Source organism: Furipterus horrens, unplaced genomic scaffold, assembly GCF_987537825.1.
Source record: "Furipterus horrens unplaced genomic scaffold, mFurHor1.1.pri manual_scaffold_17, whole genome shotgun sequence".
Classification (NCBI taxonomy): domain Eukaryota; kingdom Metazoa; phylum Chordata; class Mammalia; order Chiroptera; family Furipteridae; genus Furipterus; species Furipterus horrens.
In genome coordinates, this window is record NW_028327187.1 from 22,911,716 (window position 1) to 22,938,782 (window position 27,067).

The window sequence follows — 27,067 nt, forward strand, 5'->3', positions numbered from 1 at the left end:
CCCCTCCCCCCTGTCCTTTTCCGTTCTCCTTTCACCTCTCTTTCTTCCATCCTCTTCCCTTATTCTGTCACCCTCCGTTACAACCTCTCCATTCTCCTCCCCTCCCTATGACCCCTCAGTCATCCTCATCCTTCTTCTCTCCTGCTCTTCTGCTTTTCTCCGCCCCAACTCCCGCCCCCCACCACGTAGCCCCCGCCCCCAGCTGCCAGTCCCCAGCAGCTCAGTCCTGCGGTGAGTGTTGGGAGTTCATTGCTAAGCACCAGGAGCTGAGCTCTGTCCGCTGTGCCTGCCTGCAAGTCTCCAGATATGGCTCAGGAGAAAATGGAGCTGGACTTTGAGCCTGACACATCTGATGGGGGCAGCCTGAGGAGATCCAACAGCGCTCCCCTGATCCGTGGGCTTAGGTGAGCAGTGTTGGGGAGGGTGAACTACAGGGTTCAGGGGCTCTCTGAGCCCCTGCAAGCAGTCTTCCCTAAAGTGAGAGTTGGAGCTCATTTGAGCTCTCCAAACTGAGGGGGTAATGACTTGTTTGCTTGATAGCGACTTGGGGTCCCATGGTGGAGTGAAAGTTTGACTCCAAACTCTGGGCATTGTAGGGACAAGGGGACCATCTCTACTTGAGGCTCTGTTAGCTCACTCTATAAAGAACTACAAGAAGCTTCTGGATCTTTTGACAGGTTGCTTTCCCTGCCTAATTTACACCATTGAATGTCTGAAGCCCCTGGAACTAGACTTGCAATTTGACACCTGTCTCTAAGAGCTGCTATTTCTAAGCCTAGTTTAGGAATCCTGGTATTAACAGTGGGTTACTTTAATAAATCACGGTTTATCTCATAACTGGAAAATAAATGTCATGTTCATGTCATATTAAGTGATTTGGATTTGTTGTATTCAGATCCTAAAAATGCCTGAAATGCGTTCTAGTGTATAAAAAAGAAGGGTAGCATGTAGCTTAGGTTAGTGAGAACACAGGTTTTAGAAAACAATGCAAAGAATCCACCCTTGAACTTCAGTGGTAGGGTCTTGTGTTTTCATGTGAGAAAGTCATCACAGGGTCTATTTTAAGGTATAATCTTGTGATAGTGAAGGTTAGGTTGGCAGACTTGAACCTATTACATTTCACTTTTGTAAGTAGACAATTCATCTTAGGTAGAGAGCCAATTTGTGAGGCCCTGTAGAAATGGAATTAGTCCAAAAAAGGGGCATAAGGGAATAGTTAGCCAAACACATTAATCAAGGACAGGAAAGGCAAACATTTATGTTTATCAAACTGATTATAATATCCTCATTTTAGGGAAAAATTTTTTTTCTTTTATTAGATTTTGAAACTGCAGATTATGGAGTGACTCCTTCCTAAATCTTTTCTCAGTTCTACATTTATTTTTAATACTATAAGAATAAATTGGACTTTTTTGATTATCTTTTAAAATCTGGTAGGTAAGCAATTGCTAAGGACTAGGGTAACCCTGTTGACCTAAATGTAGTCTACTGTAGAAATAACATACTGTTTTCTGAATCAGGATTTAAGTAATTATTTGAAAGGTAGAATGATGACAGAAGAAGGGTAAGGAGACCAGGCCTAGTCCCAATTTTCTCCCTGACTGGCTATGATTATTAATGAGTTACTTATCCCTTCTGAGTCTCTGTTTTCTCACTTAAAATGTAGGAGAGCTGGATTAGGTGATATCCACATCCCCAATCCTGAAAATCCTTCTTGACCTCTAAACATGGGCATGGCACTCTGCTGGGCACTGCAGGATATTGTACAAAGGTGAACAAAACACCTCCACCAAAGGGTTTAAGACACATGCAAAGTTTTCACTAATAAAAGTTAAAGTTGGTGTCTCAGGAGGCATCTTAATTCCCCATTGTGCTCTTTGGGTTCAAAGGAGGGAAAGATTGCATTATGTCTGTGGAATGAAGAGGTTTCATGGAGGGCATGGTGTTTGAGATGGGTATTGAAGGAGAGGAAGGATTTTGACAGGTGGTGGTGGGAGGGAGAACATTTGAGTCAGAAGGGGCAACATGAGCAAAACTCAAGGCATGTTTATTTAGTTGGATGGTGGGGTTCAGATGTAGATAGGGCAATAGTGGGAGATGGTGAGTGGGCTCATATTGTAGAACACGGTTCCCCAGTCCTTGTTCACATCATGGCACACAGAGAAAGCAGTACTGATTGTAGGTCCTCTGGGGTAAACAGATGAGGCTGCTAGTTTGAATCTGGTGGTAACTGGTTTGGGGGGGATAAGTTCTGAGCAGAAGCAGTTGGAGGCAACCAGTCTGGAGCTCTGCCCCATATCTCTCCTAGCTTCCTCCCAACCACCCAGGAGATCAGTATCTCTGCCAACTGTAATCCATAGCACACCACTCAGAAAGCTCTGAAGAGGACGGTGAGGAGTTTATTCACTGTACGAAATGAGGAGCCATCAAAGATTTCATTGTTAACTAGAGAATTGGCATTAATACAATTGAAGGATATCTTAAATGAGACTCTATTAATAAGTTTGTTTTTATTTTTAGTGATCTTTCATGGGTTTTTCAGCCTTGCACATTTAGAACTCGGAGGCATAGTACAACAATTATGAGCTGTCACAGTGTGGTAAGTATAGAACTAAGTATCCTTAGTGGTTTTGATTGGAGGAAACACTTTCAAATGTAGTTCCTTCTTTAAATTATGTGCTATGCATATTTTTTTATAAAAGAAAACATTTTACCTATTTTATTTGCTGCTTAATGCTTTGGTCAATTTTAGCTTTTGGTGCAAAATAGGAGACCTGGTTAAAAATATTTCTTGGCTGCAGGACTTTGTATTTTTAAACATTGTTCTTTGTTTTGTGTCACTACTTACATCATATCATGGTTGTGAGGTAAGTCAGAATTAACTTCTAATTATAACTGCGAGCAGTGGCCTTTATTTGTCCTAGGATGCAAAAGTCACCTAAATGGTTGCAGAGTATTTATTTCTGTTGCTAAGTGCTGTTTAGCCAAAGAAAGACTCCTTCAAAATGTTCGTATTTGTATTCTTAGTAGAGTTGCTGATCATGACTGTTCTATATAACCAGAGCTGTCAGAGAGCACCTTATTAGTTGGTTGTGTTGGGAGAAATAATGATGAGGTTTTTATATAGCAGCACTTCACATGTGGAGCCCACTTATCCTGTAGCTACAGGGCTCTGGAAGGTATTGGAGATGTAAGCAAACAGACCTCTAAATGACTGAACTAGATTTCCATAGTCTATGCACAAAGGTTCCTCAGTTTATTTATAGGAGAGCTTCTCTGACCTCTGAATCATCTAAAATTTATGCACAATTATAATAAGTTTCTAGTCCAGTACTGTGTGAGAAGCAGCAAATCAGAAGAGGTACATTTGGGTTAAAGGTATTCTAATAGCTGTTAGCAAAGGAAGAGAGGGGAAAACTGAAAAGTAGACAGGTTTTCTAAAATAAAATGTCTGTGGCTGAGTACAAGGGCTAAGAACCTATTAATGGACAGTGAGTGGTATGTTGATTGCATAGAATCGTAAAATAATTGATGTTCTTAAGGATACTTGAATCTTCCACCTTTTCTTAGATTGTAGTAGTACCTACCCTTTTATGACATTTAAAATGTTACAAAGTACTTTCACACTTTTTAAAAAAATTTATTTATTTGTATGTATGTATGTATTTATTTATTTATTTATATTTATTTATTTATTTTTAGAGGGGAAGGGAGAAAGAGAGGGAGAGAAATGTCACTATGTGGTTGCCTCTCACTTGCACCCCCAACTGGGGACCTGCCGTGCAACCTAGTCATGTACCCTGACTGGGAATCGAACCAGCAACACTTGGTTCGTAGGCCGATGCTACTTTCACACTTTTAATCTCATAGCAACCCCAATGAAGTAGGCAGGGCAGAAGATGTTTTTCCCAATTAAAAGAGGCAGCAGCTAAGACTCAGCCGATATAAGTGACTTGCTCAGAATCAGACAATTAGTAAGTGGCAGAGCTGGAATTTTAACAGAGATCTTCTGGTGCCATTCTGTTTGGTATAACCTGTTTAACAAGGGGGGAAACACTGCACTTTTAAGAAAGATTTTCAGCTGAAGTGGCTAAAAATACTTAAAGGGGGAAATGTTAGCTATCTGGAGGTTTGCTTCACTTCACCTCCTTCCCTGAGGATACTAGAAAATATCAGTACTTATTTTTGCTGTATATGTGAAAAAATGTTTCTGTATCAATAGCATGAATTTGCCTTCCTACACTTCACTTTCCTCTCTTCTAAGATGTGAAGATTCTTATCTACTCTGTCTAGCCTCAGTTCTCACTGCTTCCTGACAAATACCCACCATAGGCTCTGGCTGCACTAAAATACCTAGTTTGCTGAAGGAGTTTTATTGATTCACTGCTTTTTGTTGATGCTTACCCCCCACTTCTCCTTTCTAGCTATCCAGTATGGGAAGCATTCCACATCACCCTTTGGGTACTTCATCATAATATTATTTACACCATATACAGTATGTCACAGTGTAGTGTATAAATCTTAATATACTTAACTATGTGCTGTATTAATCTGCAAAAAGTAAGGTGCTGGTGAATGAACTGAAAAGAAGGGGACTGATGAAGGAAACATGAAGAAGTAAGATCTTCATGATTTGACAAGTGGTTAGAGATAAAGGCAGAGAGAAGGAGGACTCAAAGTGACTGCAATTTTATTTCTTGGTGACCAACGGGAAAGTATTGCCTTTATTGTGAGTAGGGAGAAGGAGAGGAATTAGTCGTTTGAAGGGACAGAAGATAAATTCCACTGGCCCCATGCTCTTTACTAAAGAAGTATTCTAAATCTTAAAAAAAAAAAAAAAACCCTCTGCAAGCCTCCTATCTCACCATCTTTCTCTTGCAGCAGACAACCCTTCTTACTTCACAGAAAAGGCAGACATCTATCTTATATACACATCAGCTTTCTTCTCCTTAAAATGTCTTTACCTGCAGCCTTCACATGTGGTGTTTTCTCCTAATGGTTTATATATTTTATGACTCTCCTATCATTTTGCTTGGTCTGTCATCTTCTCCCTATCTTGTGTCTTCAGTCTCTTCGTCACTGGCTCTTCAACTTTCTTCTCCTGACTTGCACCTCTAATATCTGGAAAACAAACCGTTTTCTTTTTTCATGGTTCTCTCCTTCCCCTTTTTCCTTCTCCTCTGGAATCTTTTTCAAAGCTTAATCTACACTCTACTGTCTCTAGTTCCTTGTCTATTCCTAATTTCTTATTAACTATTCGGCCAGTTTGTAATATAATCATTTCTACCACAACTTCATTAAAAACCTGTTCTGGCAAAAGTCACCAATACCCACTTGATGGCCAAAGTCAGGGGCCTTTTTTTTCTTATCCCAGTAGAGCTCTTTGCTTGACTTAACACCAGTAACCAGCACCTCCTTGAAATTCCTGGCTTTTTTCTCAGCCTATACCTTACTCTGTTGCTGGTACTAGACATGGCTTTGCTCCTCTGTTCCTCTGTCAGGTCTACTTTCCAGTTCTAAAATCAACAAGTTGTACATCATGTAGATACAGCATCTAAATTTCTGACTTTCTCCACAATCAGGTTTGGCAGTCCTTACTTTTGGCTTTCCTGATTATTTCACTGCCTTTGGGGTTTCTTTTTTTCTCTGATTGACACAGATACATCTATGCTCTTCTTCATATTATCCTGTTAGAGTCTTGCCTTATTTACTTGCATAGCAGCTTAGTGTTTTTCAAATGACCTTATTAAGAGTTCATCAGTAAATATGTATTGCTTTCATAATGGAAAAAAGTACTTTTTAAAATGATTTTAATGGTAAAGTTTTTCTTTTCAAAGCCTAGGAGAGAAAAAAGTCAAAGAAAGGAGTGGGTAATGAAGAGATATCTTTTGAGGTAAAATCATATTTCAGTGGATAACTTTAAAAAATTTTACCTGAATTAACTTTTGGCTAAACAACTTAGAGCAGTTTATCACCATTTTATACTACTCACTACATTAGTATTCAAAAAAGTTTTAATAGGATAGGGCCTCCTGTAACAGAATAATTGTCTTATTTGGTTTTATAGTATTACAATTTCATTTACATTTCATTAGGGGATACATAGTGCTTGTTTATATCATGGCTATTAGGACCCTGTAAAACCCATTGACATGAACTGTATCTTACATTTTGTAATCAGATTGTGATTATTTTGATGGAACACAATTTGGACCCCAAATCATTTCAGCTTTGTGTTATTAAAAAATGGTGATCTAGGGGGAAGCAACAGTTATTTTAAAAATACACTTTGCCTTCCACATTGATTTTTCTTAACTAGTAAGGTTTGTGGTGATAACATTGGTGACTAAATTTTAAAATTGATTTTAGATCATGTAAACAAAATCTCCTTATTGCAATTTTAAAGTGCTTTTGATAAACATTAATCATAGACACTATTATACTGGGCTTCTTTGTCTTTCTCCATTGGTGAATTGGTAATAAAAAATGAATAAAATCAGTTTTTTCTTTCCCTTCTCATATAGTTCTTTATTTTATTTTATTTTTTAATGTTTTTTATTGATTATATTGTTACAACGGTTCCAATTTTCTCCCCTTTGCTCCCCTCCACCCAGCATCTATAGTTCTTTATTTTAGATTATTGGGGTAACGGATATTTCCAAGGCATGGAGTCTTTTTTTTTTTTTTTTTAACATAAATGTACACACTCTGCATTCATCTGGGAAAAGTATTAAATTTGGTGACTGTCTAATGACAGATGATGCCTTGGGGTTGGACCCCTGGTGTACTTTCTTTTTTTTTTTTCTTTCTTTTTTACTTTGGGTTTATTTTTCTTTTATTTTTTTCACTTTTTTATTGTTGTTCTATTACAGTTGTCCCATTCCCCACCCCCGTTGCTCTCCCTTGCTCTGCCTATGCCCTCACTCCCACAGTCACTCCCCACCCAGTTGTCCATGTCCATGGATCATTTATACATGTTCTTTGACTAGACCCCTCCCCTTTCTGCTCTTCTCCCCCTCCCCCCTCCCCTCTTCCCTGGTGTATTTTCTAAAGACTTAATATACTGCCTGTAGTGCATTTATGTCCAGTAATTTATTTTTAAGTATGTTTTATTGATTATATTGTTACAATAGTTCCAATTTTTCCCCTTTGCTCCCCTCGTCCCAGCACCCACCCTCCTCCAGCAATCCCCCACCATGTCCAGTAATTTAAAGAACTAGTTTTGTAAGAAGAATATGAAAAATTATCTAGGAAGAGACTGTACACTGGTACTGACAGCAGGTTGTTGCTTTGTGATTCAGAATTTAGTAAATGTTTACTTTTTCTTTTCAGTTGCTGTCATCCTCACCTAATCAGGTTTCTAGTAGCAGACTGCATCAGATCAAAAGGGTAAATTTTACTTTCTAGCACAGATCTACAATTTTCTGAATTTTATATTTAAAATATTTATTTATTTATTTATTTAGAGGGAGGGGAAGGGAGAGAGAAAGAGAGGGAGTAAAACAATGGTGTGTGAGAGAAACATCGATGGGTTGCCTCTCACATGCCCCCAACCAGGGACCTGGCCTGCAACCCAGGCATGTGCCCTGACCAGGAATTGAACCAATGATATTTCGCTTTGTGGACAATACCCAGTCAACTGAGCCACACTAGTCAGGGCTTAATTTTACATTTTGATTTTATTTTCATTTTGAAGATTTCGATATCAAAAATGCAGCAGGCTGCAACTGTTTAGTTGTAGACAGATTAAAATTCTGTGTATTCAGATAAAATACAGATATGGCATGGGTGACAGTTTTGGAATGCTATTTCTACTATACTGTGATTATGTCAAATAAGGTAGAAGAGTTTTTTCATTTTCTTTGAAATAAAGAATTGTATGGATAAATATTATGTTTTCAGCACATGTTTATCTTTGCAGGAAGAAGGCATGGATATGATGAACAAAGAAACTGCCCATGAAAGGTTAGTACTTCACAAGAATAGGGCACAGCCTGGTGTATATCTTATTTCTGAGTACTGATGGCCTTTCATTTTTGTTTGTTTTAGGAAAGTGCAAACAGCAATGCAGATAAGCCAATCATGGGATGAGAGCTTGAGCCTGGTAAAGTATTTATGTTTGCTTCTTAAAAAAAATTATTTTTTTAATTTATTTTTTTTATTGTTGTTTTATTACAGTTGTCCCAATTTTTCCGCCCTTGCTCTCCGCTGCCCCCCACTCCCACAGTCAGTCCCCACCCTGTTATCCATGTCCATGGACCATTTATACATGTTTCTTGACTAGACTCTTCCCCCTTTTTTTTATTTTATAGAAACTTTTGTAGTATTCATTGGCTTTATTAATTTTTTTCATACATTTCTGTCCCTTCTATTTCCAAATTTGTATTCATTTTTGATCTCTGCTTTTCCACTGAAATATTATATTGCAACATTTTAGGATACATTTCTACCCTAAAAAATATAGGCATGTGTATATAGTAAAGAAGAGCTGTGAAATACTGAATTGTGAATTATGAGGAAATAACACTTTATGTTTACAGAGTGATAGTGATTTTGACAAGCCAGACAAATTATATTCTCCTAAAAGGATTGACTTCACTCCAGTTTCTCCAGCACCATCACCCACCAGAGGATTTGGAAAGGTAGGTTCATTGACAATATATTAATTCTTTCACACACTGAGCTGTTTACTGTCTACAAACACACACGTGCGCACACGCACACACACACACACACACACAAATTGCCTCACTTTTAAAGACTCCAATGACTGGAAGAAAAATCAAGAAAGTCTATGATAGTAATTTGGAAAAAAAATATGGTCTCATTTATATATAGAGAGAGATACATAGACAACTAAACAATTCTAAGGATGTTGCTTTTGTCATTTTGAGAAGAATTTCTTGAAAACTGGAGCATTAGAACTAACTATTTTTACATGAAATATGTTTTTTTAGCAGTGTTTTTCACCATCCTTACAAATGTTTATGAGCAGCAGTGGGCTACCACCAAGTCCCATTCCTAGTCCAAGACACTTTTCCAGGTAGGTGAACCTGCTTTTTAAATGTGGGTGAAATGCTACTTTTTAAAATAGTCTCTCTGATGAAATTTTCCCACAACATTTTATTATGGAAAATTTTGAACAGAAAGCAAAATTGAAATAATTGCAAAGTGAACATCTGTATACCTATTACTTATATTCTACCATTAACATTTTACCAGATTCATTTTTTGAGATTTAATACCAGTTTATATTTAGTGGACACACATGTGTGCACATGATAATGTCTTTTATAAAGAAAAATTTTGTTTAAGAGTGTAGACCAGTCAAATCCAAATAACTTTTTAATAAAGTTTATATTTGTAAAAGAAACTATTGTGGATATTTTGTGTTACAGAACAATTTTAAAAGATTGCTTAAAACACCATGTTATTCCAGATTGCCATATGCCAGGTTAGATCATGTATTGTCATTTCAGTTATTCAACGTACAACACAGGCATTTTCTATTTCCCCCTATATGAATGTCAATTTTATTGATTTGGTGGGCTGTAATGTTTATCTTGCATCTTAGAAGTACTTCATGTCATCCTGTTTGTTTATTCTTTGAAGCAGGAGGAGTCAGAGTCCAGTCAAGTGCATTAGGCCCAGTGCTCTTGGTCCTCTTAAAAGAAAAGGTAAGCATCACATTTCTGATATGAAACCTAGTTGAACTTGAATTACATATTAGAATTTCTGTCTGAAATTAGTTTCAAGGCAGGACTCCTTTTTCCTAAAGAAATATGTGTTACTCTTCCCAATGTATGCTTTACTGATTCTAAATTTTTTAAGTTAGTTATTTGATACTGTCTATATTTTTATATTTCATAACAGAATCTTATTCATATATTTATATTATCAATATATATTCCAAAAATTTTTCCCCTTTGTGATCAGAATATAAAAATACAAATTGATATGTTGCAGAAATATATGCTTATTGTCACAGCAAATAGGTCTGTAAACAAGCTGTATTCTCAAATACAATCCACCACCAAATTACACCTCAGCAACGGCAAAGAGAGAATTGCCTCCTCACATTTAGGTCTTTAGGGTTTTTGCTGTAATTGCAGTGCTCTCTTAATTACCTAATTTTGAACCACAAAACACTAAATTAAAATGATCTCACTCAATGCTAGTTTTAGATGCTTATGGGCCCCTGGCGGAATCTATTGAAAAAAAGGCAAGGAAATTTAACACAGTTTTAGTCAGTATTCCTGGGGATATGACCATATGATTGCAAGTGTTGGATGTCATTTTAAACAAGAGTTTTAGCAATAATTTAAAAAAACAATTCAGTAAGTGGTTTTTTTTTGTGCGGATCACCTTCAGGGCCAGTAAACAAATCAACTCTCCACGTGGTAGGTAAATGGATACTTGCCAGCTTTGGTGAAAATGTTCCAATCATAGCATTACACGTATATTCAAAAAGTGCTATATTTCAGACAACTTAAAATTAAAGATGGTGTGTCCTGGAAAATAGATCCTGATTCGGCAGCCGTCCGTCTCTAGAGACGATGGTGTAGCTTCTTAAGAGTCTATCTGCACCGCCGAGAATGGTTGTGCAGTCCGACTCGGGAGTGACACGGTATCTGTCTCCTCCCGTGTTGAATCGACATCTTGCGATGACGCTGGAGTGTCCTCTCCAGTGAAGCTGAAGCTACAGAGCCTGGGCAGGGTGATATGGAGGGTCTGCTGTTGCCCATGCAGCAGACCGCCCCTCTCTTCGCAGCTGAAGGGTCCAAGGGAAAGACGTAGTCAATACAGCTTGGTTTCAGGTGCGCCGCAGGAGTTGCCGGTGTTGACTACAACGTCAAACCGCCTTAGGGACTCCGGCTCCGGATTTTCTGTTGGGGTTTACTCCCTTAGCCTTTCCTCTGAAGAGGTATGCCGCAAGGCAGCGGAGGTTTTTTGGAGTCAGAGTTTTCCTTCTCTGATGTGCCCTGACTGGAAGATCGAACCAGCGACACTTAGCTCGCAGGCCAACGCTCAATCCACTGAGCCAATCCTGATACAGTGGCAGTATTTGTATTAGTGAATAAGTTTTATTTTATAAACCAGTAGTCTTTTTTCCTTAATTCTTTAAGGAATTATTTACAATCCTAAGAATCTTCTCAGGAGATATTATGTGACAATAACACATGGAAATGAAAGCTATTGCTGTTGTTTTTATTTTAAGTTTGTTGCAGGAAATTGGTGAAGTTGGTATGGTTGTTTAGTTTCAAAGCTATTCCAAAATATACCAGCAGATGGAGGAATTCTTTGCTAAAAAGTGCTGAAGTGTTTTGTTAAAGAGGTGTTGAAAGACCAGCGGCAGCTTTTAAAAACTGCATATTAAAATATGGAAAAAGCGCCCTGGCCTGGTAACTCAGTTGGGTAGAGCATCCTCCCCTATGCCATGGTCTGGGCACATATAAGAATCAACCAATAGTTGCATAAATAAGTGCAACAACAAATTGATGTTTCTCTCTCCCTGCCTTTCCTTTCCTTCTCTTTCTCTAAAACCACTAAAAAGATAAATAAATAAATAAATAATAAAGTATGGAAAAAGCAAATAAAAATACATCCTTTCTTCAATTTTAATAATATTCAGAATAGCTCCAGGGGAAGGATACTATGAATTAATTGATAAATGTAAAAAACTAAACATTGTATTTGTTTTTGCTTGCTCTTTTTCCATTACAATCTTGCACAGGTTTAAGTTTACCGTTACTAGTTTCCTACTGGAGTATAGGTAGTCCCATGACTTAAATGTTCTTTACTATTCCATTTTAAAGCTCAGATAAAAAGCTTCAAAACCAAGTTTATGTGCATGTTTTAAGTCATAGCTTATTTGGAAAGAAGCTTTTTCTGTCTAACTTAGGGTTGTTAGTGTTTGCAGTCCTAGTGGCAAAATGTTTTTCTATTACCAGTTCTGAGAAAATTTATAGGATTGAGGTAGCCAGTACAATACTAGTTTTGCGAATTAATAATTGCTTTCAGATACAAGTGTGCTTTCAAACATATACCGTCATACATCCCTTAACAATGGAGGTATGTTCTGAGAAATGTGTCATCGGGCGATTTCATCATTGTATGAACATCACAGAGTGCACTTACACAAACCTAGATGGTATAGCCTATTACACACCTAAGCTATATGGTACAGCCTATTGCTCCTAATGTACAATCCTGTACTGCATGTTACCCTAAAAAACAGCACAAGATCAAATCAAGCCCAAGAGAAAATGATGCAATCAAGACACATGGTAAACACAAGATATGTAAGGCTACTTGTGGTGTAATACAACATACTGTTTTATGGCAAATGTTTTTTTTTATAAGTACAAAGAAGACATTCTAAAATGATGAAAATTATCATATACAAAATACAAAAACCAGTAACATAATTGTTTATTATCATTTTCAAGTTTTATGTACTGTACATAATTATATGTGCTACACTTTTACACAACTGGCAGTGCAGTAGGTTTGTTTACACCAGAATCACCACAAACATATGAGGAATGTGTTGCTCTACAACCTTGCGATGGTTATGACCTCACTAAGTGACAGAAATTGTTCAGCTCCCTTATAATCTTATGGGACCACCATCTTATACATGGTCCATCATTGACCAAAATATTGTTATGTGGCCCATGACTGTATTTTCAACTTTCATTTTCACTAAGCACCCTAAAGCAACGTTTGATTTATATGCTCTATCAGACAGTAATTTTTAAGCCATTTGACTTCAGGAAATGTTCTGATATTAAAATATATAAAATCAAGTCTTTACAAATCATTAGCATAAAGTTTTATCTGCTATGAGTTTCAGCTATTTGGAGATGCTTTATTTCTACTGTGGTTAGCCTTGATTAATTTCGCTTGATGCAGTCAGTGTTCTGCTTCTCTATTAAAGAACATAACTAGAACTTCCAGTCAAGATAGAGGTGCGGGTAAACATGACTCGCCTCCTCGCACAACCACAGCAAAAATTACAACTAAACTACAAAACAACTATCACTCAGAATCATCAGAAAATTGAGCTCCATGGAAATCCAACAACCAAGGAATTAAAGAAGTCACATTCATCCAGACGGATTGGAGTGGCAGAGACACGGAGATGTGGAATGAGCAGTCCTGCACCCATGTGTGGTGGATAAAAATCAGGAGGGATACCTCTGGAGTGAGGGATCCCAGCCCCACACCAGACCACCCAGCCCAGGGTTCTAGTGCCAGGAAGATAAAAAACCAGTGGGGGTTGGGGTGGCAGGAGAAACTGCAGGATTTTCAGGAGTCTCCTCTTAGAGGTCCCCCAACAGACTTAGGACTTACATAGACTCACTCCCTCTGGGCTCCAGCACTAGGGCAGCAGCTGGAAGGGCACTAGTGACATACAGGGAGAAATTGAAGTGTCTGGCATCAGGGTGAGTGCCTGGGGACAGCTTCCTCTCAGATAAAACTTCAGAGGCCATGCAGAGGCCCTTGTCCCTTTTCTGAGCCATCACCCCACACAGAGCCCCAGAGTGACAACACCATATCTATGACTGCATCAACCTGGTTCACACAGGTTTTTCCAACCTGGCAATTACCTATGGTTCCACCCTATCCAACTTATGGGTGCGCTTTTCTACAATAGCCCACAGTACTAAGGGAATCAAAACAGCTTTACCTAATACATAGAAACAAACACAGGGAGGCTGCCAAAATGAAGAGACAAAGAAATATGGCCCAAATGAAAGAACCGATCAAGACTCCAGAGAAAAAACTAAACAAAATAGAGAAAAACAACCTATCAGATGCAGAGTTCAAAACAGTGGTTATAAGAATGCTCAAGGAACTCATTGGGTACTTCAACAGCATAAAAAAAGACCCAGGCAGAAATGAAGGTTACAGTAAGTGAAATAAAGAACAATGTACAGGAAATCAACAGTGGAGTGGATGAAGCCAAGAATCAGATCAATGATTTGGAACATCAGGAAGAAAAAAACATTCAGTTAGAAGAGCAGGAAGAAAAAAAGAATTTAAAAAATTAGGATAGGATAAGGAGGCTCTGGGACAACTTCAAATGTACCAACATTTGATTCATAAGGGTGCTGGCAGGAGAAGAGAAAGAGAAAGAAATTAAAAACTTATTTGTAAAAATAATGAAAGGAAACGTCCCTAATTTGGTGAAGGAAATAGACATGCAAGTCCAGGAAACACAGAGTCCCAAACAAAATGGATGCAAAGAAGCCCACTCCAAGACACATCATAATTAAAATGCCAGAGGTTAAAGATAAAGAATCTTGAAGCAGCAAGAGAAAAGAAATGGGTTGCCTGCAGGAAAGTCCCCATAAGACTGTCAGCTTATTTCTTAAAAGAAACTGCAGGCTAGAAGGGACTGGCAAGACATATTCGAAGTCATAAAAAGCAAGGACCTACAGCCAAGATTGCTCTAGTGAGCAAAGCTATGATTTACAATCTAAGGACAGTTAAGGAGCTTCCCAGACTGAAAAAACTAAAGGAGTTCATCATCACCAAACCATTATTATATGAAATGTTAAAGGGACTTATTTAAGAAAAGGAAGATCAAAATTATGAACATTAAAATGGCAGTAAAATCACAAGTATCAACAATTGAATCTAAACAATAAACTAAGCAAACAAGCAGAACAGAAATGGAATCATAGATATGGAGACCATTTGGAGGATTATCAGTTGCGAGAGGGGAGGGGGTGAATGGGGGAAAAGGTGCAGGGATTCAGAAGTACAAATTGGCAGGTACAGAATAGACGGGGGTATTAAGAACAGTATAGGAAATGGAGAAGCCAAAGAACTTATATGTATGATCCATGGGCATGAACTAAGGGGGATGGGATTCCTGGAAGGAATGAGGGGTATGGGTGGAGTGGGGCAAAGGGGGAAAAGTTGGGACAATTGTAATAGCATAATCAATAAAGTATATTTTAAAAAAATAAAAGAACATGACTATCTGTAGCATAATACATTTAATAAGGGAGAAGTTTGTTGTTGTTGTTATTTTTTTTTTAGGGCTGCTGACTTTGGTTAAGGTTATGTGGAAGTATATACCTTCTATATTAAACACGTGGAAAAATGTCTTTCAAGTCACAGCTTCAAGAAGTATGCTGAGCTTTGGGTAAACAAAGATCACCCTATTTTTAGCACTAAGCCTGTACAATTGTTTTATAGTAACATTATCTTTTTGTTTTAGGTGAAATGGAGACTGAAAGCCAGCCTAAGAGGCTCTTCCAAGGCACTACCAACATGTTGTCTCCGGAGAGTGCACAGTTGTCTGATCTCAGTTCATGGTAAAAAATGAAATAAAATCAAAAGAATGTTAGAGTGTAATCTACTTAAAAAGAGCCACATCAAAAGTATATTGGAGTCACTTAAAATGTATTCAACTTTTTATCCATGTTTCATAGAGGGGGAATCTCCTAGAGGTGTAGATAATGTGGAAAAGCAGATTATTTGAAAATCATGAGTACTTTTTTGGAAGTGTGTATCTTTTTGGCACCTTCACCTTCATTCCTAACTCCTGTTGTTAGGTCATCCCCTTTCAGCAGGTGCTAATGGGATGGGAAAGTGTCAGCACCTGGATGGTGTGAGAGTTTCTGGCTTGTTCTGGGGAATGGTCCAGTGATTGTAGCTGTTCTGCCTGCATTTTGTCTTATATCCTTTTGACAGAGAATACCAGTATTCTCTTCAGCATGGCATTTTCTAAATAACATTGTCTGTTGTTATAAAATATTTTTTAAAGGTTTGGGGTATTTCATCCCAGTGCTAACTAAGGTTTCATTTTTATAGTACACTTCCTGATTCTTATGGTCCACTTACATATTTTTTTTTAGCCTTACTCATCCTAGTTTAGACGTCTAACTTAAGGCCCTTTAATGTTTTTGTGCTAAAGTTAACTTATAGTCCTGTACCTGAAGTTGAGCACTTGGATACTGACGGACATATTACAGACATATTGGAAGGAAGGGGAAGGAATAGTAGCAGTAGCCAGGTAATAATTTGAAAATTTTTAAAAGGTTTTATTTATTTACTTTTAGAGAGAGGGGAAGGGAAGGAGATAGGGAGAGAAACACATGCAAGAGAAGCATTGATTGGTTGCTTCTCACTCACCCCCAGCTGGAGACCTGGCCCACAACCCAGGCATGTGCCCTGACCAGGAATCAAACCTACGACCTTCCAGTTCACAGGCCAGTACTCAGGCCACTGAGCCACACCAGCCAGAGCATAATTGGAAAATTTTAAGTACATTCTAATGAAATCACTGAACACCCATGTTCTATACTTGATTGTGTATTGCCTTTCAGAACTTTCTGTTCCCTGAGTTTTATGGGTGAGAGTTTTTTAAGGAGCTCATGAGGGAATTCAATTTAAAAGAATGGTGTTCTCTAAATGAAAGAATTGTGTAAGCCACTTATAAGGTATAAGGATCAATGATTCCTTTTTTCCAAATCGCTCACTCCATGTTTTGTAGAAGATAACCTGTACTTCTAGTTGACAAAGAAGTCAGATTATTCTAGTTTATTGAGTCATTGATCAGTACTGTTTTAACCTCGGAACAGATGCCTTTTAGATTGTTCTAGCTATTTTCAGCCCCACAATTTTTCTTCTCTCTCATCTCTGTCTGCCCTTGGTAGCTCAGTGTGCTAATTTTGGTACAGAGTGCCTTTCCAGGTATGTAGATGATCGCAAAGAGAAAACCTCTAAAGCTAATCAAGATGACAAGTGGATGAAACTCTATACTTAGTGGAAACTACATATCACTTTTATGGTAAAGTGTGTTTTAATATAGGCACATGACATTATAAATAGAGTTGCTTACCCAGTCACTAACCAAGTAACCAAGTTAGGTAAAAGACATGAAAGCTTTTTGCCAAGCTAAAAACATTAGATAGGCTGAGGGGATTTATAAGAAAATACTGTCGTAGGCTGACTGCAGGATGCCGTAAAACAGGTTCATGCAAATAAATAAGAAAGAAAAGAGAAGATGTGGTATTTACCGAGTCCTCTCCCCTTGTCTGGCCATTTATTCCTCTGAGCAGCACTACCTAAGCTGTAGACTGATGGTGGCTATTGTGAGGTTTCTCTTTCTGTTGCCACTGCTCCCATATTCCAAGGACCTATAACTGGCTATGAGAGCCCTGGGAACATAGACATTGGTGATGAAGGGCACTTGTGATCCATAAAGACAAAAAGTGTTCTGTCACATTAGAGAGATTTGCTTCATTCACAGCCCCTAGTAGGGTGCTAGTTAACAAGCTAATGTATGACTCAAGTAATAGGTTAAAAAAAAATTTATTCAAAATTCACAAAACTAAGTGTAAAAAATATTTAATTAAAATTTTAAGTGACATTTTAGTGAGTTTTTGTTGATCAGACATCCATATTCTTAGAAATGGAGACGAAGACAGAAAGTAGCTATGTACTGATTTTTATTGCCAAAGTTAGCAATCTACTTGGTAATGAAAGTAAGGAAAGAATTTTTATACCTTTTAGGGAGTAGACAAAGAATCACATCATTAGTAAATGATGGTTTAAATTGTTATAGTTTGTTCCCTGCCCTACTCTGCAAAAAGAGATGGGTTTTAACACTTTAAATTAAAGTTTATGTACTAGATAATAACCATTAAAATCTAACATCTTTGAAGTATAAATTAAATGTGAAGTTTGAGTACGGACTCATTTGGAATCGGTGTCCAGTGTGCCAACTGATGCCCAAAGAAATAGTAAGTCTGTTCTTTATATTATATATTTTTACTAACTGAAAATTCTGAAACATCTTCCAATTAAATCTGGGGAACATTGTCACCACAAGGCAAGAATTATGGCATTCTGCATTTAGTGTTCATGAACATCAAGAGTTTGTTCACAGCTCAGAAGTACATCTTTGCATGGTGCTTTGATTCTTTTGTGTGGGCAACCCATGTTATGCTCCTCATTCTTTTGGGAATAAGATTATCTGTGGCAAAAAAATAAAGGAGTTTTCAGGGTTTCTAGCCATATAGTGAAGATTAAGGTACCCTGTTTCTCCTACAGAAAAGAAAAAAACCTTCCATGAATTTTCTTGCCCATTGCATCAGTATTAATGTAACTGCTATTTAACCTTTATGGTTTTATGTTAACATTTTTATTAATCTTAGTTACTTAAACATTATTTTAATGTTATATGCATCATGGCAAGAACATTTCATAGTGAATATATGACATACAAAGAATAAGATTTAGTCATGATTCATTTAATAATAGAAATGTATACATACACTTTGAAGATATTTATGTGAGCAGTTTAGACATCTGTGCAGATACTTTTAAACTCCTGTTTCCAAGGTGACTGTGGAAATGATTGTATTTAAATGTGTGATCTTAAAATTTAGAAGTTGTACAGGAAGATAATGCTGGGCCTTCCTAAGGTAAAATAGTAGAGACCAGAGAACATGCCCTATGGACCAGTTTAACCCACATCAAGGGATAGTAAGGATGCCCTGTACTCTTACCTTATGCCAAGATCTACTCAGCTTGATAGGGCTGTGGCTAATTTTTAGTGCATTTTTCTGTCTGCCATTAATCTGACAGAACCCAGCTTATTGACTGGACAAGGGAAAGAGGCTCAACTGGATGGGGTGAGAGTATGAATCACACTGGACACCCTAGTTGTTTTTTTTAAGTATATTTTATTGATTATGTTGTTACAATATCGCAATTTTTTCCCCTGTGCTCCCCTCTGCCCAGTACCCACCTTCCCTCCAGCAATCCCACCCCCCTTAGTTCAAGTCCATGGGTTGTGCATATACATTCTTTGGCTTCACCCTTTCCTATATTATTCTTAACTTCCCCCTGTCTATTTTGTACCAACCAATTAAGCTTCTTAGTCCCTGCACCATTTCCTCATTTCTCCCCTTTCCCCCTCACAGCTGACAACCCTCCGAATGATCCCCATACCTATGATTCTGCTCCTGTTCTGGTTTGCTTAGTTGGTTTTTGTTTTTATTTTTTAGATTCAGTTGTTGATAGTTGCGAGTTTGTTGTCATTTTTGGACATCCCACTTTTGTTGTTTGAATGTTCTAATGATTCTCTTACAATTTTACCCCTAGGTTTTGTTGTTGACAATTGTTGTTCTTTTTTTTTAGAAAGAGGGCACTACTTTAACAGTTATAAATATTTTTGGTCGTGTGGTTCAAATATTGTCTCAATATATATATTCAGTGACTAGAATGAATTAGTTCACTTTATTTTCTTTTTTTCCAATTTTCTTTACTTTATTGTTTATGCTATTATAGTCATCCATGCTTTTTCTCCCTTTTCCCACCTCCACCCATCCCCACTTTATGCCCTCCCTCAGTCCATCCCCACCCATATTATTGCCCATGTCCATGGGTCATGCATAAATGTTCTCCTATGTTCAGTCTGAATTGTCTAGGTCCTTTGCTTGCCTGCCATTGTCTGCCGTTTGGTCATTAGTCTAAAGCTCATTAACACCTGCATCAGAGCTTGAGCTAGGAAAGAAAGAAGAGAGAAACTCAAATTGGACCATATTTTGTTGCTTTTAGAAACCCTGATAGCATGTTTAATAGTGGACGCTATGAAAATCACTTTTGTTAGGGGTCTGTGGACTAAAATATGTAAGTTTTGCTTTATGCAGATCTAGTAACAGTGGGTAATTTGTGACTTGTAGTCTGTGCTTCCAGACCATGAGTAGTAGTGCCAGATTAATTAGAATAGAAAGTAGATTTTAGTTTAGTGAAAATATCTGGTTAAAGGTTTACTAAGTTCTGAGTATGAATTGCACTGGTGACTAAATATAAGTATGCTATTTTTCTGTTAATGAACAAAATTTTATACATGTTTATATTTAATAATAGAGAAGAAATTCTTGAAAAGATGTGAAATTAAATGTTCAGATTTATTTATTTTTCTTGGTAACTTCCCCATTAGCTTATTTCTCTTAAAGTAATTGACAGTTTTAAATGACAGATTTCTCTGCAGGAGTCATGTTCTGTGTTTTTTGAAATTAAATTTATTGGGGTGACATTGGTTAATAAAATAATATAGGTTTCAACTGTACAATTCTATAATGCATCATCTGTATATTGCATTTTGTGTTCACCACCCTCATGTTCTGTGTTTTTGAATGAATACAAGATTCACCTAAGCAAGCAGGTCTTATTACAGATGGAATCTTTTAACCCAGGGCTCACTATAAGTCTGGTGGTTGGAATAATAAAGTCTTTATTTATATTCAGATTGTCTGCTTCGTGGCCAAATTTTAATCCAAGCCCGTTTCTTCCTGCCAAGTAGCACAGAGCATGTCCTTCGGCTGCCCAGACAATATATGCTTTAGGAAAGTAAATTCATTTTAATATTAGTCTAGGCCAAATGCTTCAGGAGGAAAAAAAATCACATATATTTTGATTTTCCGATGTCTCAAATTATCTGTGCAACTTTTCTTCAGTAGTTTGAATAATTTATATTTTAGGCTCATTTTACCTTTTGGTTGAAAAATAGCTGAGCCAGCTAAATTATCCAAACTTCTTTTTTTAAACTGGTATTACTAATGATGCATTTGAAAGCAGTGAGCAGTGAGCATAGAGTAGGAGTACTGTGGAATATACTGTTTCCATTTTTTTAGTTTATTTTATTGATTATGTCATTACAGTTGTCCCAATTTCTTTTCCTTTTGCTCCCCTCTGCCAAGTACCCCCATTCCCTCCAGCAATCCCATCCCCCTTCATTTATGTCTGTGGGTTGTGCATATAAGTTCTTTGGCTTCACCCTTTCCTATATTATTCTTAACTTTGTCTATTTTGTACCAACCAATTATGCTTCTTAGTCCCTGCACCGTTTCCCCATTTCTCTTCCCCCTCTCAGCTGATAACTCTCCGAATGATCCCCATACCTATGATTCTGTTCCTATTTTGATTTGCTTAGTTGGATTTTGTTTTTATTTTTTAGATTCAGTTGTTGATAGTTGTGAGTTTGTTGCCATTTTAATGTTCATAGTTTTGATCTTCTTTTTCTTAAGTCCCTTTGACATTTCATATACTAAAGGCTTGGTGATGATGAACTCTTTTAGCTTTACTTTGTCTGGGAAGCGCTTCATCTGCCCTTCCATTCTAAATGATAGCTTTGCTGGATAGAGTGATCTTGGTTGTAGATCCTTGCTTTTCATTGCTGTGAATACTTCTTGCCAGTCCCTTCTTGCCTGCAAATTTTTTTTGAGAAGTCAACTGATAGTCTCATAGGAACTCCTTTGCAGGTAACTCTGCTTTTCTCTTGCTGCTTTTAAGATTCTCTCTTTATTTTTGACCTTTGGATTTTAATTATGATGTGACTTGGTGTGGTCCTCTGTGGGTCTAGCTTGTTCGGGACTCTCTGTGCTTCCTGGACTTGTATTTCTATTTCCTTTTCCAAATTTGGAAAGTTTTTTTTTTTTCTTCTACCCATTCTCCCACAATCATATCCCTCCCCGTTGTCCATGTCCATGAGTCATTTATACACGTTTCTTGACTAAACCCTTCCCTTACTTATCCCCCTTCTCTCCCTCCCCCTTTCCCCCTATTGACTGCTATTCTGCTCCTTGTCCTGTTTAGTTCGTTTGTTTATGTTGTTCTTTTAGTTTCCTGTATTAGGTGATACCATATGGTATTTTTCTTTCTTTGCCTGGCTTATTTCGCTAAGCATAATTCTCTCTAGTTCCATCCATGTTGTTGCAAATGGCAGGAGTTCCTTCTTTCTCTCTGGGAAGTTTTTAGTCATTATTTTTTTACATAAGTTTTCTATTTCTTGCTCTTCCTCTTCTCCTTCTGGCACCCCTATGATTCAGATGTTGGCACGTTTAAAGTTGTCCCAGAGGTTCCTAAGCCTCTCTTCATTTTTTCAATTCTTGTTTCCTCATTCTGTACTGGTTGACTGTTTTTTTTCTTCCTTATGTTCCAACTCATTGATTTGAACCCTGGTTTCCTTCCCTTCATCATTGGCTTCGTATGGATTTTCCTTTGTTTCACTTAGCATATTCTTCACTTCTTCCCTCTGTGTTTGCCATACTGAAGCATATATGTCAAATCTATGAGCATCTTTATCACCAGTGTTTTGAACTCTGCGTCTGTTAGGTTGGCTATCTCTTTGCCTAGTTCTCCCACTGGAACCTTGATCTGCTCCCTCTTGTGGGCCATACTTCTCTGTCTCCTGAACTTTACTTCTCCTGTGTTTGTTTGCCTCTGTGTCTTAGGTAAGAGGGGAGCCTTAGGTATTCGTCAGTGCTGGGCGAACCGTTTCACCATGTTGTGGCACTGTATGTGGGGGAGGGATCTGTCTGAATGGGTATTTCTTCTTTATCTCTTTGTTGGAATTCCATGCAGCTCAATTTTCTGGAACTTCTGGTTTTCTCCAGTTTTGAGGTAGTTGTATTCCTTCTTAGTTGTGGAGAGATATGCAGTGTGTCTACCTATGCTTCTTTCTTGGCTGGAAGTCCCTGTTTCCACTTTTATTTTTACTTTTACGAAGCCTATTTGTGTTCTGTCTTCACCTAAAAACAATCCAGTGGCAATAGAAAGAAATGACATTTTGAAGAAAAATAGAAGAGTAGAGGAAGAAGGTAGGGGGAGTTTTATTTCATTGACAGTGGCATAGAGCCCAGAAACTTCCAAATGTAGCACAGGTTGTTTAACAGTGGAAACATATTAATTTAGAAATTCATAAAAATTATAGTATTAAAGACTCATACTACTTAGCCTTTGGGTACATTAGATTAGGATGGGCCTTTGCAAAAGAGCTAGTGACGAGACTTAAACTAGAACCCATATTTCCTGATTCATAATTGCTTCTCCAATTTTATATTTTGTTTCTTTAAAAAAAAAAAAGGGGCATGTCTGTGTAAATCCTAAAAATTGCCTGGCTACCTCTCTAGTTTTGTCTCTCATCATGTTCTTACTGTCAGTACTACAGTCACACTAGCCTGCTTTTGGCTTCTAGAACTCTCCTTGATTCCTCCCAAACCTAACCTACTTCATTTCATGCCTACTTATCTTTCAGATGACAGCTCAAATATCACTTTTAGGAAGCCTTGTCCCTCCCTGTTTCTACAAATTAGATCAGGTTACCCATGTTATATACCCTCAGAACCCCTTGTATCTTTCCTTTATTGCTTTGCTCACAGATTATAATTATGTTTATTAACATATTTATTTTGGTGTCTTTGTTCTGCACTCTTCTATAAATTTGATGAGGGCAGGGACCATGTCTGTCTTGTACACTATTGTTTTGTAATATCTAGCATACTTCCTGCACTTGGCAGAAAGTCAATAATATTAGTATAAACAAATGAGTTAATTAGGGCCAAATATAGAACATAGAGTTTATATGTGGGATTGTTGGGAATCAAAGTCAGAAAGGCAGCCTGACACCAAATTGTGAAGGCTCTTGATTGTGAATGCTGAAGCATGAAGGCAGATTTATGAGGCAGGCCAGGTTGATTGTTGGGAGCCATGAGGGCTTGGGCTGAATGGGTAAGGTATCCTTGTGCTGGGCTGTAGAGGTTCTTGATGCCCAGGTCAGGAGTTTTAGTGGAAGGGTAGGAGCAGATGCCCATTGTCAGGATTAAAGAGGTGAATGGACTATGAGGGTATTGGGTCTGTACATATAGAGCATTCCTTTTAGAAGCTTAACTGGATAGTAATAGAAGGGCTCAAAGAAAGGAGTCTTTTAGAACTAGAAGGGAGACCTTTGGGTTTTGAAAGCAAGAGGAAAGGAAGTGGTATAAGAAATTCATAAAATGAGAAGAACATAAAAGGCAAATAATGGAGGAAATTAGGAAGAGTGTTTGAATCGAAAGCCTCTTGGGAGTGGGGATGTGATAAAATCTAGGGCAATTGGAAGATTTCGTTCTGGAGTAGAAGGACCATGAAGCAATGTACTTGAAAGACTACTTCACACAGTTCAGGGTAGCTACCTCAATGAATAACCATTCCTTTTACTCTAAGACTGATGGGAAGGTAAGAAGATAAATAGGTAAGGGAACTACCTCATGTAAACCATGACCTGTCAAGAGAAATGGTTATTGTATGTTGAACATTCTGGTGCCTCCAGGAGAGCACTAAAATGATACAGAACCCTTAATGTCTTACTGTCAATTTCTGTGACTGTGCTTTCACAGGTATCTGAATATGGTACATGATATAGTTCATTGCTATTGCTTTTATACTTTTTATTATTTACAAATACTCTACTAATTCTTGAGTTCTTGACACTATGTTGTTGCATGTTGTGTTTACTTTTACCCTGATAGATGCATCTGCTTATAATTCTTTTTGCTTTATCCTCAATTCAGATATTTTGGATGGCAGTAGTAGCGGCAGTAGCAGCAGTGGCTTGTCCTCAGACTCACTGGCTAAAGGCAGCACAACTGCAGAGTCTCCAGTAGCATGTTCCAATTCATGCCCTCCGCTCATCTTGATGGATGATCTCTCACCCAAGTGATTTACTTACCCATTTCTGATTCAGTATTCAGTATTTTAACTGCTGTTTCCTACATAAAGCATTCAATGAGGAACGCAGAGAACTTTGATCCATAATGAGGATTAAAGTATCACCATTCTTTTTTTTTTTTTTTTTTTTTTCATCTCTCTTCTCTAAAGTTCAATTTTACAAATATAGTGACCTTACTTGTGTCTCTTTTTGCTGATCTCATTTTGGATCTAGTAACTAAACCTCAAATACGCATTTTTAATTGCTTAGAGTATGTATATATAAATACAAATATTACATATTTCCCAGTGCTTCAAAGAGTCCCCATTTTAGTCTATATGTTTATGAAAAGCCCTGATATGTATTTTTGACAGTGGTTCCTTTTCCTAGCAGTAATATGACAGCTAGAGTTGATCAGAAATTCTCTTGCTTGAGAGATATTTTTTGTCCTGTTGACTACATAGTTTCAAATCTCTTTATTTCACAATAGGTGAATTGGTTTTGATTATATTTTTTTTTTTATTTTTCTGCATCAGCTTAAAGTACTTTGTTTTGTTTCCCTTTCCTGTTTGAGCTGCTTACTTGCCATTTCTCACAGAGCAGAAAAAGGATGTAGTTGCTTTCATTACTACCCATATCGCTTCTTTTCTGTTGGAGTGTATGATGTGAGGACTGATTTTAGTGTTGAGTATGTAAATGTACTTACAGGATGCCTGGAGTAGTCGCCACAGGTTCTTATGACTTAGCTACCGTAGTTGATATTTTTCTCCCCAAATCTGTTACCCTAAGGAAAATATAAAATATTGTTAATGTTCCTAGGTGGTGTTATCAAGGAGAAGAAATTCCTGCTTTGACCAGATGTGTGGAGCATCTACAAATGAATGAATAATATGATTTACACACAAACCACTCTCTAGAATGGCATATATGAAGTTTGTCAGCTTGTCTTGGGTGGCATTTTGAGGCCTGAGGTGCCTTGGGATACAGTGCTGTGCTATAAACATGTATATCATAAGGTAGAGTAGAAAAGGGGTCTTTATGTGACTTACTGCCATGTACTGTCTCAATTGTTGCTTTTTTCTGATTACTTTTTTGTCGTTGGATTCATTTGTTTTGTCATGTAGTGAATGGTGCTGCTGACTGTGTTTTGGTCATTGTGTTGCCACCAGAATCAAAGTGCAGTTCTTGCTCATGCTGTCTTATTGCAAAGGCAGTTTAATGTCTATGAGGAAGCTTTAGGACTCGGGGGGGGATTAACAATGTTATTATAAGTTCAGCTTTAATTTAAGAAGCATTTTGAGCTGTGAACATTGTGCATGGTAGTAAGTCTGAGGTACCAAAAGTTAATTTTTAAAAGGAAATTCCTGAATGAAGCTATTTTAAAAACCTGAATGTAGTCTATTGTTGTGTTATTTATTATTTAAAACTGTGTAAAAATATCTGTCATTATAAATTTCTTTTGATGTATAGATCTCATGGGTGAATTATCTATATTTAATATGCAAATTTGCTGCTAGGATCACAGTATTCCATCTTTGAATGTATGTAAGAAATGAAGACTACTGCACTTGTGTCTTTTGAAGGCAAAGATCCTTGAATCCTAAAGGAAGATGTTGCATGTTGCAGGTACTCACAGACTAGTAATACTGTATGGCTTGAAGGGAAACCTACTCTCTTTGAATTGTAAGAGACCATCACTTAGCTAGCAGTCAGTAGTTTTCTAACAGCATCAGGTGTATTGTTTATTTTAACTTGTAATAACCACCATAATGGCCATCCTCTTAATTTTTCATATTGCTGCTTTCACCTGTGCAAAGGCCATAATCCTTCAAACCTAACATAAATGTGTATATTGTGAAGATTGTTCCCTGCTATGCCATTTTAAAGAAAGATTACTTCGATGGTATTCAATATATTTATTCTGTTTGTGAAAGAACCATGTTTCTGCCTATAGTATACTGAGAGATGGTTTTATCTTACAGGATATTTATTCACCTTCATTCTACTGTCTTGCCTTAAAGGGATACTTTTGGCCATTTTTTGGCTGTAATTTAGAACACTTAAGAAATAACCTTTGGAGTGTGATATTTATTTTTTGTAATTCAATGGTGGGGTAGAATTAGGGCAGGATAATGAAATTGTTCCAATGATATGAGAACTAGGAAGCAAGATGGTTCACTTTATTGTTTAAACCAAGGTTTGTTTTTATTGTTTAAATGGACTAGAAAGTTAAGTTTATGCAGGGATTGTTTTGAGATAAATGAAAGATAGAGACAGAGATAGAGATGCTAATCTTTAGATGACCTTGGTTGACTTTATTTTTATATAAAGTTTAATATTCAAAAGTGATCATTGTTACAAATTAAAATTCTCTTTCTAGTCTATATTATATCATATTTCAGACTTATATTTGAAAATAAGTACAAGAGATGATATGATAAGAAAATCCTATAGATGATGCTCTTTTTGCCTGACTGATTATATAATCATTGTATTTCATGATAACTGGAATAATAGGAACTTTTGTGAAATGCTGAGTTTGTGTATATCTTACAATGCAAATTTAAT

At 37.2% G+C, this 27,067-nt stretch overlaps 1 protein-coding gene and 1 non-coding gene across 6 annotated transcripts; both read left to right on the forward strand.

Annotated features, from left to right (window-relative positions):
* Positions 1-27,067, forward strand: PABIR2 (PABIR family member 2). 5 transcript variants are annotated; one of them, XM_090264770.1, is made up of 13 exons: positions 1-404; positions 2,521-2,599; positions 5,843-5,893; positions 7,333-7,389; positions 7,922-7,965; positions 8,050-8,104; positions 8,541-8,642; positions 8,958-9,043; positions 9,616-9,677; positions 15,236-15,332; positions 22,690-22,694; positions 24,363-24,507; positions 25,074-25,387. In XM_090264770.1, the coding sequence occupies exons 1-13, from the start codon at positions 307-309 to the stop codon at positions 25,219-25,221; spliced, it is 1,029 nt and encodes a 342-aa protein (XP_090120896.1). In that variant the 5' UTR covers positions 1-306; the 3' UTR covers positions 25,222-25,387. The 5 variants fall into 5 exon arrangements, with proteins under 5 accessions (XP_090120896.1, XP_090120893.1, XP_090120894.1 ...); XM_090264767.1 differs by lacking the exons at positions 22,690-22,694; positions 24,363-24,507 and having other exon boundaries at positions 9,613-9,677; positions 25,319-27,067; XM_090264768.1 differs by lacking the exons at positions 22,690-22,694; positions 24,363-24,507 and having other exon boundaries at positions 25,319-27,067.
* Positions 17,959-18,077, forward strand: LOC149990680 (small nucleolar RNA U109). Its single transcript, XR_016508770.1, has one exon. It is a non-coding gene; the product is annotated as a small nucleolar RNA U109 (small nucleolar RNA).